The following is a 17,001-nucleotide window of genomic DNA, read 5'->3' as shown; positions in this document are numbered from 1 at the left end:
GTGCATTTGCTCTGTGCATGCGTGTTCACATATGTGTCTCTGTGTACATATGTGTGTGTGTGCATGTATACATATGCGTTTGTCTGAGTGCTTGTGGGTATGTGTCTCTATATTACAGACAGTACTGAGGGGAAGAGACTTTAGGCTACCCAGGTGGGACCACTTGGATTTCAAAGGAGGCAGACAGACTTTCTGCACTGACATGTCCTCAAACAACAGCCACACAGGAATCCATTCCACGTGACTTCCAAGTGTCTGCCTGGTGATAGGGTTGGTGGTCTTGTATTAAAAACTGGAAGCAGGTTTGATTATTAAGGTCCCACAATCAGATCCAAGCTATGAAAGCTGGGTCCATGGAGAATGGGATAACTGGTTGTTTCTTTGTGAGAAGGATAGAGCCTAGAGACTCGTGGTCACAATTGTTCCCTCTCCTTGGTCACCTTTCACATAAGATTTAGAGTCTGCAGCCAGCCTGGGCTACACAGGGAGATCCTATCTAAATAAAGAAGAAGAACTAAAACCTATTACTTTCCCCCATTTCCCCACAGATCTGGGATCTGGAGACCCATGCCTGCTGCTGTACAGTCTCTTCCAAAGCCAGTGCCATCAAGGGAGAACTCACAGCCTGTCTCTATCTCCTCGGACCTAGAGCCCTGTGTGTGGCCACGAGTACCCTGGCTTTCCTTCACCTGAAAGTGAGGTAAGGGACAGTCTGTCACCCGGGCTTTGTGTGTGCAATGTTCTAGAGGGTTCTAGAGAGTTCCGGTGGTGTGTTCAATATTCTACTCAATGCTCAGGTCGCGGGCTCTGAAACTGCGGCCCTGGGCCTCTAGCCTTCAGCTTATGTTTGAGGAGACTCTTCCAACACCTCCTCTAGTGACACCAGAGTAACCTGTACTATCCAGAAGTGACTTCCTTTCATGCCTGTCCCACTCACCACCAGCCTTAATCATATATGTGTGTATGTATGTATGTATGTATGTATATATGTATATATGTATGTATGTATGTATATCTGGATCCAATATATCATCATATATATGTGGATCTGGATCAGAGTCCAAATCCAAAGGCAGAAACTAACCAGAAGGAGACCTGGGAGCCTGGCATTCCCACAGCCTTGTTGCCTCTGCCATTCCCCATGCCTCAGACCCCCCGTCAAGGTTTAAACAGGTTTGGCCCCTCCATAAAATCACATGTTTGAGTGGTTGGCTCACACAGGAAGGCACTATTAGGAGGTGTGGCCTTGTTGGAGTAGGTGTAGCCTTGTTGGAGTAGATGTGGCCTTGTTGGAGGAAGTGGGGTAGACTTTGAGGTCTCCTAAACTCAAGCTACGCCCAGTGAGCTAGTCTTCTTCTGGTGGCCTACGGAAGACCACCTCCTGGATGCCTTCAGATCAAGACATAAACCTCCTGGTACTCCTGCTGCATCATGCCTGCCTGCCCGCAGCCATGCTTCCCACCATGACGATAGCAGACCCAACCTCTGAACCTGTAAGCCAGCCCCAATTAAATGTTGTCCTTTATAAGAGTTGCCTTGGTCATGTTGTCCCTTCACAGCAATGAAGCCCTAACCCAGACACACCCCTTCTCCATCCATAAAGCAAGCTAGCCATGGAGGGCATCACATGCCAAAGTGATGGAGACCCCTGAGTAGATTCTCAGTACCTGAGGCAATAATGCCTTGGGAGCAGAATCTCCCCAATTTCACATGCATTTTAGTTTTCCTGACACCCCCATATCTTACCCCAAGCTCCAGCTATAGGTAGCATCATTGCCTTTTTCCCAAAGAATCTAGTGGCCACTTGCCTCCTCTTCCACCTCTGCTCTCCCCAGGCTGAAGCTGTCTGGTCTTAAGCACTCAGAGAGGACTCTGCACATCAGCTGGCTCCAGGCACCTTGGCTGTCTCTGCCCTGCCTGAGCGGAGACTTTCTAGTTTTACAATAACATCAGGTGTACATAGATTGCCTAGTTCGACCCTTTATAGATGCATAATTAGGGATGCAGAAGCTGGGAATGGATTGCCATGGTGCATAGGAGCCAGGAACAAAAACAAGACATCCAGCCTCTGGAAGAAGGCAGGCTTTTGGCTTCTTTCTGCACGCACCTGTCTGCTTAAAAGACTCAAAAAGGAGAGGCAACCTTATATTAAAAAGCAAAGCATGAAAAGAAAAACACATAACACAAAAAGATGTAGAGACAAAAAGCCCTAAAATTGGAAACTATAAAATATAAGTAAAGACCTGTATGGTAAGGAAGAACGGAAAAAAAAAAAAAAAAAAAAAAGCCCAGACAAAGTATTATGAGACAAAGAACCTCCAACGATGCCTCTGAGTTTGTTTTGTGTTGGCCATACGCTGCTGGACATGGGGCCTAGCCTAAGAGTGCTTCATATGCCAAATGAGACGTCCTTTGGGAATGGTTATCAGTTGGAGATAGCTTCTGGGTTGGGGATGATCGCTTGCATCCACCTCTACTCTCAGCGCTGGGATTGCAGTCCCCGTGCATGCTGCCACGGTCACTCTGAGTTTACTCGGGCACCGGTCCTGCTGTGTGTCGAAGGCCTTGTGTCCCTGGTTGTTCTTCATCCCCTCTGGCTCTCAAACTCTGTCTCCTCTTCCTCAGAATTCCTTGAGCTGTGAGTGGAGATTGATGGAGATATCCCATTTGGGAATGCTCCAAGGCCCAGCTGTGGGCCCCCGTGTTTGTTCTCATCTATTGCAGGAGGAAGTTTCTCTGATGGTGGCTAAGCAAGGTGCTAATCTTGCTCATATATTAGAGGATATACATAAGTATGGCAGAATGCCATTAGGAGTCATTTTGCTGCTATCTTCCTTTAGAAGAATGGTAGTATTTGGTTTCCCCTGGGTCCCTGGCCTATCTAGTCTCAGTTTCTTGGCTACCAAGCAGTGTTGGAGATGGGTCCCATCTCATGCAGCATTTGAACTTTTAGGGGATTTCTATATATACCAATATGTGTGTCTCTGTGTCTATATGTGCCAATGTGTGTGTCTCTGTGTTTATATGTGCCAACGAGTGTATCTTTTCCTCTATATGTTCTAGTGTGTGTGTGTCTGTGTCTCTGCATCTACATGTGCCAATGTGTGTGTCTCTGTGTTTACATGTGTCAATGTGTGTGTCTCTGTGTCTATATGTGCCCATGTGTGTATCTGCGCCTATATGTGCCTATGTGTGTATCTGCGCCTATATGTGCATATGTGTGCATATGAATATGCATATGTGCATATTCCCAAATGGGATATCTATATGTGTGTCTCTGTGTCTATATGTGCTTCTTGTGCTTTTTCTTTGGCTCCTTATTTTTCCATTTATTCGTTTGTTCATTTGTTTGTTTTTGTCTTATTAAAGTTTGTTTGTTTTTGGTTTTGTCATACTTAAGTTTATTTATTTTTTAGATGCTTGTTTGTTTTCTAATGAAAGAGCAGGGGAGGATGTGGATTTGGGTGAATGGGGTGGTGAGGAGGACCTGGGAGGAGCTGGGGCAGAAGGAACCATAATCAGAATCTAGCATATGAAAAAAAAAATCAATCAATCAAACAAACAAACAAAAAGAAGCTGGGCAGTGGTGGTGCATGCTTTTAATCCCAGCACTTGGAAGGCAGAGGCAGGCAGATTTCTGAGTTCGAGGCCAGCCTGGTCTGCAGAGTGAGTTCCAGGACAGCCAGGACTACACAGAGAAACCCTGTCCTGAAAAACAAAAACAAACAAACAAACAAAAATAACCAAAAAAAAACAAATCCCATAAGGGTAGGGAGAGAGAATTCAACAATTAAGAGCACTTACAGCCTTTCCGAGGAACTCGGGTTCCGTTTCTGGTGCCCATATGGTCCTTGGTGGCTCACAACTATCCATAAATCCAGTTCCAGGAGATCCTATGCACTCTTCTGACTTGTGTAGGCACGAGGCACACATGCAGTACACATACATACATGCAACCAAAACAGTTATGCACATTAAACAAACAAACAAACAAATAAATAAATAAATAACCAAGCAGGCAAGCATCAAACAAAAGGAAATATACTTCCTGGTGCCCTTTCCCACAGCCTGCCCTAAAGGCCCAAAGTCAATGGAATAAGTCACACCCTTCTGTGGAAAAGAAATTCTTCCCTGCCCTGCTAGCATGAGCGGTGGGGTGCTTGGCATATGCTTTGAGAACTGTAAGGCTCTCTGCAATCCAAAAGCATGGACGACATTACAGCCAGCCTGGACTCAAACCCAGGTCCTTTGGAAGAACAGCCATTGCTCTTAACCTCTCAGGCAGCCCCATGTGGTCCATTCTTTATCTCGTTATTCCTCCTGGCTATACAACATACATCCCTCCTCCCAGCACAGCTTCTTCCAGTGTTAACCAGTATACATGGTCCAAGACAAGGATGCAGAAAATCCTTAGAGTGTTGCCGGGCAGTGGTGGTGCACGCCTTTAATCCCAGCACTTGGGAGGCAGAGGCAGGCGGATTTCTGAGTTCGAGGCCAGCCTGGTCTACAGAGTGAGTTCCAGGACAGCCAAGGCTACACAGAGAAACCCTGTCTCGAAAAAACCTAAAAAAAAAAAAAAAAAAAAAAAAAAAAAAGGAAAATCCTTAGAATGACTGTTGCAGCCTGAGTGTTTCAGATACTTTTTCACAATGGTGACTGTCTTCCTGAGCCCCATATTAGGACCTTTGTCCTCCCCATGTTGTCTTCTCTTGATTTATGAACACTCACTCTGTAGACCAGGCTGGCCTCGAACTCAGAAATCCACCTGCCTCTGCCTCCCAAGTGCTGGAATTAAAGGCAGCGCCACCACTGCCTGGCTGGGCAGGCATTTCTTAATCCATTTGCTGTCCTCTGAGGTCAAACTGCAAATTAGGAGTTCATTTCAAGGGGCCTGAGGCGGCTCACTGGTCAAGAGAACTTACTACTCTTGCAAAGGACTCCGGTTCAATTTCTTTTTTCTTTTTCTTTCTTTCTTTTTTCTTTTTTTTTTTTTTTTTAAGATTCATTTATTGTATATGAGTTCACTATCGCTGTTTCAGACACAGCAGAAGAGGGCATCCGATCCCATTACAAATGGTTGTGAGTCACCATGTGGTTGCTGGGAATTGAACTCAGGACCTCTGGAAGAGCAGCCAGTGCTTTTAACCACTGAGCCATCTCTCCAGCCCTCCAATTCAATTTATAGTGCTCACATCAGCAGCTCACAACTGCCTGCGACTCTAGTTCTAGAAGGCCTGACACCTCTGGCTCCTACAGGCATGTGGATAAACCCACACACAGATACACACATACACATAATTTAAATTGTTTTAAAATTTACTTCATGGAAAAGCGAGCACATTTTACAGCACCACATGTGACCCTGGTCATGGCCACTGGCTCCCTTTCTAGTCTCAGTGAAGCCATGTGACCAGCTACAATGGCTCAGAAAACTCAAATAGAGGCGCAACTGAATGATTGGTCCAGCCAGGCTCCTCGGAGATCTTGAGTATTTCACTCAGGATGCCAAAACAGCCCACTGGAAGCAGAAGCTTCTGCCAATCAAACTCCTGTTTGTTCTGCATGATAGAGTTGCGTAGAACAAACAGCTCACTTGATTGATTCCTTGTGGAACGCAGTGACTGGAAATTCTGCTTCATGGCAAACACAGTCTCAATCTCTAGTGCTAACAATTAGGTGCCAGATCCTGTCCCCAGTCCTAGCTCACCCCATCCCTGCTCTCACTTGGGAGCTGTGCAACCCAGTTACCTAAGCCTCATTTGCAAAGCCTAAGCTCCTCCCCCAGCATCTGGGAAAAAGGATCAGACCAGCAGCCAAATCCAGAGTTTTGTCTCTTTTCCCTTGTTTCCTCCTTTTGGACTCCTTGCCTCCTCCTGCCTGTGCCAGAGCCCACCATCAAGCCCAGGGACAAGCTGCTCTTTCTTGGAGAGTTCTGAGCATCATATCTGAGGCTGCCGATCAGTGGGAGGTTCTGCTGTTCTCCTGTGACCATGCTTGAGGATTCACTGCAGAAAAACAATTAAGAGGAAGGTGGCAGGGAGAGCACACATGGAATTCATTACATCCCCTGCATGTGGACATTTCTATGCATTTCCTTGTCATTATTCCTCACACTTCCATAAGGGGCTGTATTTTGCAGATGAGGAAATGAGGCTCAAGTGGCTGCTGAGTGCTGGCTTCCCAGAGGCAGAGTATGGAAGCAGGCTCTGGTTGCTCTCACATGCCCTTTGTACCTGGGTACCCCTGGGAGTCACAGCACCAGGCCTGCTGAGATCTGTTTGGCCTCATCCCTACAGTAATTTAAGAAGTGTTGCCTTTTGAACAGAAGGATTCATAGTGTACTAATTTATGTTTGTTTGGGAGATTTAAATTCTCATTATTCTAGATCATTCTGTGAGCCAAATCATACTCCCCATGCCCTGCCCTTACAAGGAGATGCATGGCCACTTGTGGTGGCACACACCTGTGGTCCAATTATTACCCAGGAGACAGAATCCGAAGGATCTTGAGTTTGAGGACAGCCTGAGAGCTACAGAAGACCCTGTCTCAATCAATCCAATCAATCAATCAATCAATCAATCAATCAATCAGAGGTGCATGCTGTTTCCTTCATTAGTAGTCAATATACCTCATCACGTGCCAGTCACTTGTGTTCTGAGTGTGCCCTATCATGTGTTAATCACGTGTACTATTCTGAGAAGATGCCCACATATCTTTTCCTATTTAATCCCCGTGCCCGTGTGATGAAATGCCACAACCAAAGCAAGTTGGGAAGGGAAGGATGTATTTGGCTTATGCTTCCACATCACTGTTTATTATTGAAGGAATCAAGACAGGAACTCAAACAGGGCAGGAACCTGAAGGCAGGAGCTGATGCAGAGACCATGCAAGGGTGCTGGTAACTGGCTTGCTTCACATGGCGTGCTCAGTCTGCTTTTTTTTTTTTTTTTTTTTTTTTTTTTAATAGCACCCAGGACTACCAGCCCTGGGATGGCACCATGCACTATAGGCCGAGCCCTCCCCCATCATGTCCAATAGGCTTGTCTACAACCAGGTCTTATAAAGGCATTTTCTCAATTGACTCTCCCACCTCTCTGATGACTGTAGCCTGTGTCAACTTGACATAAAGACCAGCCAGCACGCCTTGTTGTAACCCTGTAAAACAGGTATCACTACCCCCATATTGCAGATTAGAGAGTAGGATTTTAGGCAGTTAGGCAAATTTCCCAGGGTTCTAGATCCATCATGTGACCCCAAAGCCTTTCCTGCTGGCCACTGTGTAATGGAACAGCAGATAACCTCCCTCCTGGGTATCCTGACAAGCTGTCACTACAAGAGTCCATTGTCTCTGTTTTTCATGAGCAAGATCTGTTCCAGAGCCCCACCTGGTGCATTCCCACCAAGACCCCGTGGTGTGCTGCAGGTACAACCCAGCCTTCAGACATGTGGTCAGCTGCTGTGAAGCCTCCGTAAGTATCCACTCCTGATACCTTAGCAATGACATGTCTGTGAGGCGGCCTGGCTGCTCCATCTTCCCATTAAAGCCGAACAGTGTGTTCTGGTCCTAGAGATCAACAGTGTGGTGGACATTCAGTTCTGCTCTGTTAATCACCCTGTATTGTTTGGACAGTGTTTGCTTAGAGTCAAGTGGAAGAGCCTGCCATTTCCCCAGTGGCTCCCAGTATAAGCTTTTTGGAAGGAACATTCATTCTGAGTATTACATCCTTGTGATTATCTTGTATGTTGTAAAGCAAATACTTCTCATTAACTGGTTGAAATATTACTCCACTGTCTGCTCAGAGGACCCTGAGAGCAGGCTTGGAAACCCTCCCTGGGGTGGTTGGGAACTGACCGCAGCCATCAAGACAGAGAATATTGGACTTCCTGGAGGAAGAATCTCATTCAAAGGCTGCTTAAGGGTTGGGCCTTAAAGAGAGTAATTGCAAGAAGGGAAATTAACTGAGGGAAATCATAGGACTGGAACTGTGGACTGTACAGGAAATGGGCCCTACTACTCCAGCTCCAATAAAACAGCCAATGCAATTTCTGGGTCAAAGGGTTTACTTTAGTTCCTGTTCAAAGTTACAGTCCACTGTTGCCACCAGGAAGTCAACCAGGCTGAAGCTACAGACAACTGGTTATAATGCACTCACAGTCCAGAAGCATCAACTGAGATCACACTGCATCCACTGTCCAGAAGTGTGAGCTCAGATCACACTGCATCCACGGCCCAGAAGGATGACCCTAGGTCACACTGCATCCACGGCCCAGGAATGTGAGCTTAGCTCTTCATTTATCACAGGACTAATGCAAGGAACTGTGCCTCCCACACTCAGGATGGGTTTTCCTATCTCAGTTCACTCAAGCTGAAGAAAATTCCTGCCAAGCATGCCCAAAGGTCAGCCTGATCTAGAGAAGCCCTCACTGAGACGCCTCTCCCTGGTGATTCTAGATTTTGTCAAGTTGATGCCTAACAGTATCACACTCACCGACACCTTGATTCTGAACTTTGAACCTCCAGACTGTGAACCAAAACATTTCTGTTGTTTAAGAGATCTGGTCAAGGCAATTTCTTATGGTTGTGCTAACCAATGAATATGTTCAAGGAAGCCAGCTGGTGTGGGTGTACAGAGAGTTTCTAGGTAAACTTTTATTTTTAAGATTTTTTATTTATATTTAATGCGTTTGAGTGTTCTGCCTGCATGTATGCATGTATGCTGTGTTATTGTGTTATCTGCAGAGGCCAGATGAGGGCCCTGGATCCCCTAGAACTGGAGTTCCAGATGGTTATGAGCTGCCATGTGGGTGCTAGGGACTGGATCCCTGGTCCTCAGAGCCATCTCTCTGTCTCCCCTAAGCAATTATCTTTAATATTCATGTCACCAGACTTGTAAAAGCAAATTTCCTTTGATGTGATAGTCATTATCCCCGAGCTGTCTTTCTTTCAACTTTGATACAGGTAGTGAAAGTGTGGGACCTTGAAACAGGACAACAAGTGTCAGAATTTATTAGCACTCACGGCAATGCTGGCATCACCTGTCTGACCTTTGACTCTAGTGGAAGAAGGTACAGCCTTTCTCTAACATCATGAACCTTTCAGCAAGGTGACCTGAGTCATGTCATCCTAGTGGGACAATCTGTTTCCTAGGCTTGTTACTGGGGGAAGAGATGGCTGTCTGAAAATCTGGAGCTACAACAATGGACACTGTCTGCACACCCTTCAGCAAGGCAAGTGAGGCGGGGACTCCAGCAAGTGGTCTCCATAAAGTGCGCATGCACAACTGTCATTTATCATAAATGGAGAATGAATCAATTAAGATAGTGCCTCCCAGGTGTATAAAATCTCCTACCCTCTTTCTCTCTATTTCATGGTATTTAATGTTTCTGGACTTAACGTTTCATGGAGATACAACCACACAAATTAAATGCAAGTCTCTTATTATAAATATCCTCACCTAGAGCTGGAGAGATGGCTCAGCAGTTAAGAACACTGATTGCCCTTCCAGGACCTGGGTTCAATTCCCAGCACCCACATGGGCAGTTCACAACTGTCTGTAACTCCAAGGTCTGATACCCTCAAACAGACATACATGCAGGCAAAACACCAATGCACATAAAATAAAAACAAATAAATCATATATAAATGTGTGTATATATATCATTCATATATATATATATATATATATATATATATATATATATATATATATAAATCTCACCTGCCCCAAAGCTACTCATTCATTCATTTGCTATGTCTATTCTTGGTTTAAAAAAAAAAAAAATCTTTGATTCTGGCCTGTAAAATGCCAACAGAGCAGATAAGAAGCATTTTCTTTAACTTTTAAAAGGGAATAAATAATGTCAAGGTGAAAGAGACATGAAGCAAAATTCATGAGCCTCATCCCCGAACCTGCTTTGACCATCTGCCCATTCACTCACTCGGTGTCACGTGCTACTGGGTCCTATCAGGAGAAGCTGAGCCTCTTCCTGTAGCAGATCAAGGGCAGAATCAGACAGGAAAAAGGTAGCCACAAGTAAATAGTGCTTTAATGGCCCAGGCAACTAGAAAGTAGATGACAAAGTCTGTTCTGATACATTAGGGTAACCCCTGAAAGCTGATTTAAGCAAGAGTTAGTAAAGAAATTGTTTAACATCAGATAATAATGTATTCCTAGATGAAAATCAAAGTGAAATCTGTGACTGTACCTACATGGAGGTGAACCAAAATAGGTGAGTTCATTCGGCCTGTTGTTGTGTTAGTGTTAGCTTCCCATCACTTCATGGGGGGGAGGGGGATGCCTCAGATCAACAAGGGCGGGGAGGCGTATTTTGGCTCATGGTTTCTGAGGTCTCAGCCTGTGGCAAGGTGGGGGACATCATGGTAGAAGGGCAATGGCAGAGGAGAGATGCTCAGGTCATGAGGGAAAAGTGAGGGAGACCCAAAAGCCAAGGACTGGCCACATTCCTGGTGGCCCACTTCCTCTAACCAAGGCCCACCTCTGTTTTCCTCTTTTAAAGATTCATTTGTTTATTATGTGTATGCATGTCTGCCTACATGAGTTTACGTGTGTGCAGGAGTCCATGGAAGTCAGAGGGTATAAGATGCCCTGGAACTGGAGTTACAGTTGGGATCTAGCTGGTAAGGGCGCTAGGGAGCCAAACCCGGGTCCTCTGTAAGAACAGTCGGTCCCCTTAATTGCTGAGTCCCTGGACCCCATCTCTTAGCAGCACAGTCAGCTATGGAGCCATCCATCAGGGGACTAACCCGTAGACATTAGCACCCTATAATCCAGTCACCACCAGATGGAAACTGAAACTTCGGCATCTTAGCTGTTTGGGATCTGATGGCCATAATGACAGTGAAGAGAATTTTCTAGAATAAAATGTGTTGAAGTATTTGGAGGAACCCTGGATACTTCCTAGAGGTAAGGCAACTAGGTTCTGCCAGAGTGCTGAAGGAAATCTCTGCATATTGGGATAACTGTTTAGAAAACCATTTCCCCACTAAGTGATTTATTAACTAAAATAAATAAATAAATAAACAAACAAACAAACAAACCAGCAGGGCTGGAGCGATGACTTAGCAGTTAAAAACACTGGCTGCTCTTGCAGATTCAATTCTCAGCACCATATAGTGCTGTAACTCTAGATCGGGGATCTGACACCCTCTTCAGGACTCCATGGGCACCAGGTACACATACATAAATGCAAGCAAAACAGTCCGTATTCATAATAATAACAGTAACAACAACAACAACAATAATTTTTTAAATGTCAAATAATTCAGAGTGGAGCAAATAACTTCAACCGCCATATATCAAAGAGCAAAAACACAGTAACTCCTCCCTGCGTACTCTTTAAGAGAGTGAGGCAATCCTTAGGCTACTTCTGTGAGCAAGGATCTGTAGATCTCAGAAATAATGGGGTGGCCTGTTTCTGGGTCCAGATGCTTTAAAGACTGACCCTGATTTGTCAGATGACATTTCCTGTTGTTCTCCATAAGCATTGGAAAGGGTCCCATCTTTTCATTTATCCTGGAGATAAGGCGGGAGTTAAGCCACAAAGTTAATAAAAAACGGAAGCTGAAGTGCTAAAAATGTATCGCTTTTACGTTTAGGTGCATCATAGCTGTTGGATGGGACCGAAGAATAAATGTATATTTTGTAAGTGCAATGTAACAAGTGAAGCCATTTCAAAAAATCTCCTCTCCAAAGGCCTCTCCTCCATCCTTCTCATTGTTCAGATGTATTTGTACTGTTTTTTAATTATGCAGAGGTGTGGGGGTGGGATATGTAAATGAGTGCAGATGTTCCCAGCTGCCAGAGTGCTGAGAATAGAACTCAGGACCTCTGGAAGAACAGCCAGTGCTCTTAACCTCTGAGCCATCCCTCCAGCGCCCTCCCTCCAACACCCTGCTTCTCCTTTAGAAATAAGATTGGAGCGTGGTTTTGCTGCCTGGTATAAGGCAAGTGACACACACAGGATTCCCTTTATTTCTCCTCATTCTTTCCTCTCTTCTTTTCTTTTGAAAGATTGTCCTCCCAGTGTCTCCCCAAAGTTCCTCTTGAGAAGATGTACCAGCTAGGAGAGCTGCCAGGGCCTGTGGGTTCCTGGGAGCGGAGGTGGTGCCTGCCCCGGTGCAGGTCTTGAGTTCTATTCATGAATCACACCTTGCAGATTCCCCACCCACAGCTCCTACTCGGCCCCTCCGCAGCCTACTTGCAAAGACACAAGTTCCAGGGGGAACCGCAGGGGTGGGTGTGGGGGGGATAGGGGAGAGGAGGCTGAAAGGCTTTTACTTTCTTTCTTCCTCCTGGCCTGTCTTTAAAGCATCCTAGAGTGTCTCCAATCAGAAAGAGGAAATAAAAGGCCACCCATAAACGTCTCTGCAGACATGAAATCCCTCTTTATGAAAGGGATTAGGAGACAGAAGTTTAAAGTACCGCCCCAAAACTAAGTTTTAAATCTACCTGTGACATTTTATTACCCTGCTTGCTCAGCTAGGTGGTCTTGGATTTCTGAACGTCTTTAAACACTGTCCGTTCTCCTTTTTCTTTTCAAACTTCACTATATTTCATAGCCTAAGCCTTGCATCCTGAGAGTGATTTGAGGGATGACTACCTGGGAAATTTCAGCATTGAATCTGTCCTTGGGTATTACAGCTTTGCGGGCTGATGGCGTCGGTTTAGCCCATGAAACAGCTCTGGGTCTTATTATGAAGGCAAAGCTATGCAGTGGATCCAAGAAAAGCTTGTCAGTTGACATATGATTTGCTGAAATGCAATCACCCAGACGTCAGGAGAGGATTGCTTTTTATTCCCACTGGCACTTGGGGAATTTGCTTTGACATTTCAAAAATCTGCATCAGTGGTGGGGTGAGGGGTAGGGTTATGAAATGTGCCAACACCTTCTCTCTGACGTCTCGAATGTGTTGGCAGCTCATTTTATGGTTTGCACAATGGGTCTTGTTTGGCTTTGTGTACAGGACATACCTCGTGATTTTCATCATTTCCGGAAGCCTCAGCCCCACTGGCAGGATGACCTGGTGAGCCCCGGCCCACTCTCTGGCCCACAGTAGCACACAGTGGAGACCTCCTTCACTCAAAAGGCTCCCCTGCACTTCTTGAGCCTGGCACGGATGCTCGGTTTCTCCGAAGCCTCTACTATGGATGAGTAGAACACGGTCCAGGCAACTGCCTTCTCTCTGGGAGAGGTGATGGCCCAGGTTCAAGTTGAGGTGTGAGGCCAGAGGGGCGGAGTTCAAGCCACCCTCCTGGAACCCAACTGGAGAGTCCCCACTGTGCAGGAAGCTCAAGGTGGGGAGGGCGTGGTTGGTGAGCCTAATTGTATTCGGAATGTCATAACATTCCTGACTCTCTGTGGCTTGTTAGAGGCCCAATGCTTGTTAGGGATCAGAATGTCCCCAGCTCCCTACAGTTTCCCAGGGATGGATGACGGCCGTCAAAACTGTTTACATGCCAAGGCATCAAGACAAAAATACAGAAAATAAGGCCACCCCTCCCAGCTGCCCGCCATATCACCAGCTATTTTGTGCCCTACAAGTATTCCAGAGGGCACATGTCGCTGGAATACAAACTTCATTGTCTTAGTTAGGGCTACTATTGCTGTCCTAAAACACCACGACCGAAGAAACTTGGGGAGGAAAGGGTTTATTCAGTTCATGCTTCCAATTCATAGTTCATCATCAAAGGAAGTCAGGACAGGAACTCAAAGCTGGAACCTGGAGGCAGGAGCTGATAGAGAGGCCGTGGAAGGATGCTGCTTACTGGCTTGTTCCTCATGGCTTGCTCAGCCTGCTTTCTCATTGAACCCAGGACCACCAGCCCAGGACTAGCCCCATACACAGTGGGCTGGGCCCTCCTCCATCAATCACTAGTAAAGAAAATGCCTTACAGGCTTGCCTACAGCCTGATCTTATAGAGGCATTTTATTAATTGAGGGTTCCTCCCCTCTGATAACTCTAGCTTGTGAGAAGTTGACATAAAATTAACCAGTAGCCAGTCCTCATCTGACCTCCTCTGTGGTCTGAAAGACCTTGTCCAGTGCCCAGTTTATAATAATTACCCGGTAATATGTTCTCATTCATTCAGCACCTACTAAGTGCTGCTTGTGGACCAAGTATGTGCTGTTTGTGGGAGTTCCAATAGTAATAAGCAAGCTTATTACTTCTTCACAGAGTTTGCAGTTTTGTAAGCACCAAGGGAAATAACAAAGTTATATACAAGGTTTCCCAGGGGAGTCATAGCCTTTGGCTATCACACTTAGGTCAGTGAAATGCATATACATTTAGTATTCCAGCATGCACACATGTGCACTGGTATACTCATGCACTTAGTAGGCAGGCGCAGAGGAGACAAATGTGATTCTTAAGAAGCTCACACACAGGTGAAGAGATGAGCATCAGAGGATACAGGAAGCATGGAATCTAACAAATGGTGATACTGGACCACGCTGGGAGAGCAGATAGCTTTGTTGTGCAGAATGGGGGGAGGGGGTGTCAAAAGATCACTAGGGATTTTTTAGGAAGGGGAAGATAATCTTGTATGGACACTAGTCCCAACACAGGGACTATATTCTCCTGATCTATGTGACACCAATAAACCCTCGAAATACCATTACCTTACTTTAGCTCAGTGGTTCTCAACATTTCTAAAGCTGTGTGACCTTTAATACAGTTCCTCTGTAATTTTGTTACTGTTATGAATCATAATTTAAATATCTGCTGTGCAGCCCCTGTGAAAGAGTCATTTGATATCCACCCTCCAAAGGGGTCATGACCCACAAAATGAGAATCACTGGGTTGAGGTTTTGACATGTGAATTTGGGGAACTCAAACATGCAGTCCAAGAATAGGAAAGAAAACATTATTCTACAGTTGGGGTAGGACATCTGGCAGTAGAGGATCATGGGAAGGAGCTATCCATCAGTCTTTGCTTTCTTAATAGTCTCACAATATAATCTAAGAGCAGACAGAGCCTCTTTGGCAATTCAAGCCGGGTCCTCAAGGGATGCTCTCTGGCAAGTACATGAGGACAAGGTTAGGATATTTTAATATAGCTGAGTGAGAGCATACATAGTAAGTACCCACACGAGAAATGTAAACTACTCATGGCCAGCAGCCCCTGAACTCTGCAGCTTGAGTCTCCACATATCCAGGTTCAGGTTCTTGTCTCCAGCAGAGGTACCTGGGCAAAGCACCTCCTTTTGAGAGAAGCAAGTAGCCTCAGTGGCGGGAGAGTGGGTTCATTCTACTCTGGTATGTGGGTTTCTGGCTGATATGAAACTGTGGAAGTTAGGTTTGGTTCTTTTCTTCCATGCTTCTAGAAATAAGACTCAGACTCAACATATGTTTATAGATACCTTGGCTCTACTCTGATTGGATCATAACAAAAATAACCCAATTATTTTCATCTACATTCTGCCATGTGGCTGGTTACCTGTGTTCAGGTACCATACCTTTATCTTCTCAGATGTTCCCAGGTGGATCTTCCCTCTCCTGGCTCTCTCCCAGAATTCTTTTGACTTCCGGATGTCCCACCTTCCATTTCCTGCCTAAGCCATAGGCCATAGGCTTCTTAATTGACAGGCGATGCAGCCATACAATACATAGACATTCTGTCTACAGGAAACCAAACCTCCTTAGACCGTAGCTTAGTTCCTGTACCCACTGCTATCCACATGCAAAGAGATAGAGGTCCCAGAGAACCCCTCTGCATCTGATTTTAGAGATCAAATTATCCCTAAATTTGGGATTTATCCTAATTTAGGACCATCCCTAAATGTGCATCCTTACGTTCATCTTCTACCCACCACCAACCATTTCCCCCAGCTCAGCACAGTCACCGTCCCCTCAATGACTCATCCAACTGGAAGTTCTCAGGCTTCAACCCTGTCCCCAACCTCCACCTCCTCTGGTGGCCCCCGACCCACAGATTTGGGATCTGGTTTCTCAGCTCTGTCTTTCTTTCTTAGAACCACGGGCACAAGGAGGACATTCTCTGTGTGGCTCAGTGCCCGCCTTTTCTTCTGGCCACCTCCAGTTACGATGGAGAGATAATAGTTTGGAATGTAATCTCAGGCCACATGTACTGCAAGCTGAACACCCCCAGCCCCATGGATGGCCAGGACCATAGAGAAGGTGGGTAAGGAGCAGGTTCCATAGCCTCTGTACATAGACCCTCATTAAAGGAGTCTGGACCATGACCTGCTTGGGAGGGACTGGCTTTGTGTCATGTCCGTCAGTCCCTGCCATGTGTCATGTCAGTCCCAGTCCTCATCTCTGTCCATCTCCCTCCCCCCAAAGCTGAGCAAGATCTTAAGAGCTCAAAAGCCCATCCCCCATGTCTGTTCATAGAAGTCTATCTCAGTATCTTTGAGGTCTTTATCGGCTCCCAACCTGAAGGATGTCTCCACTGAGATTCCCAGCTATGCTGGCACCCCTTTCCTCTCCCACTTTTTCTGTTACCATTCACCTGCCATATGCGTCTTCTATCCAGCTACTAAGCCTTCTCCCCCAGCTCAGCCCATGCAGCATCCCCTCAGTGTCTCATCTGACTGGAAGTTCTCCGTGCTGTCCCCATCCTCCACCTCCTCTGGTGTCCCATGACCCACAGATCTCCAACCTAAATCCTTCCTTACTACTTAAGTATTCAACTGCAAAACTTCACCCCACTCTCCAATTTTTTGGGGGGGAGGGGTGGTATGGAGGGGAGAGGCTGGCTCCGTTTCTTCAGAGTCCTCTCTGCCTGCTAATGAGCATGGCTTCATTCCTTTCTTTCGTTATCAAAACAATAATTGGGTGCCCCAGCCATGTGTCCAGTCCAGTGCTAAGTGAACCTTTTAATGATCATGCATGGCGAACAAGACCCAAGTTGAGATGTCTACCGGTTTTACTGCTGGGTATACAGAACTGGGAAACTGGCTGTAGCCTATTGCCAAATAGGCTTCCCCTACCCACCTAATGGGCCAAGCCCACCCTTC

At 45.9% G+C, this 17,001-nt stretch overlaps 1 protein-coding gene across 1 annotated transcript in view; it reads left to right on the top strand.

Annotated features, from left to right (window-relative positions):
* The window catches only part of LOC143438196 (cilia- and flagella-associated protein 337-like), a 61,230-nt gene that overhangs the window by 20,862 nt on the left and 23,367 nt on the right, over positions 1-17,001 (top strand). Inside the window, exons 4-11 of the mRNA XM_076923852.1 lie at positions 549-700; positions 7,367-7,469; positions 8,960-9,066; positions 9,149-9,228; positions 10,176-10,230; positions 11,618-11,663; positions 12,986-13,045; positions 15,994-16,159. Of these exons, the coding sequence (XP_076779967.1) occupies positions 549-700; positions 7,367-7,469; positions 8,960-9,066; positions 9,149-9,228; positions 10,176-10,230; positions 11,618-11,663; positions 12,986-13,045; positions 15,994-16,159 (769 nt within the window). The remainder of the gene's footprint in view (positions 1-548; positions 701-7,366; positions 7,470-8,959; positions 9,067-9,148; positions 9,229-10,175; positions 10,231-11,617; positions 11,664-12,985; positions 13,046-15,993; positions 16,160-17,001) is intronic.

This window comes from Arvicanthis niloticus, chromosome 24, assembly GCF_011762505.2.
Source record: "Arvicanthis niloticus isolate mArvNil1 chromosome 24, mArvNil1.pat.X, whole genome shotgun sequence".
NCBI lineage: Eukaryota > Metazoa > Chordata > Mammalia > Rodentia > Muridae > Arvicanthis > Arvicanthis niloticus.
Note: the sequence above shows the minus strand (reverse complement) of the source record. Positions and strands in the feature narration are given on the sequence as shown.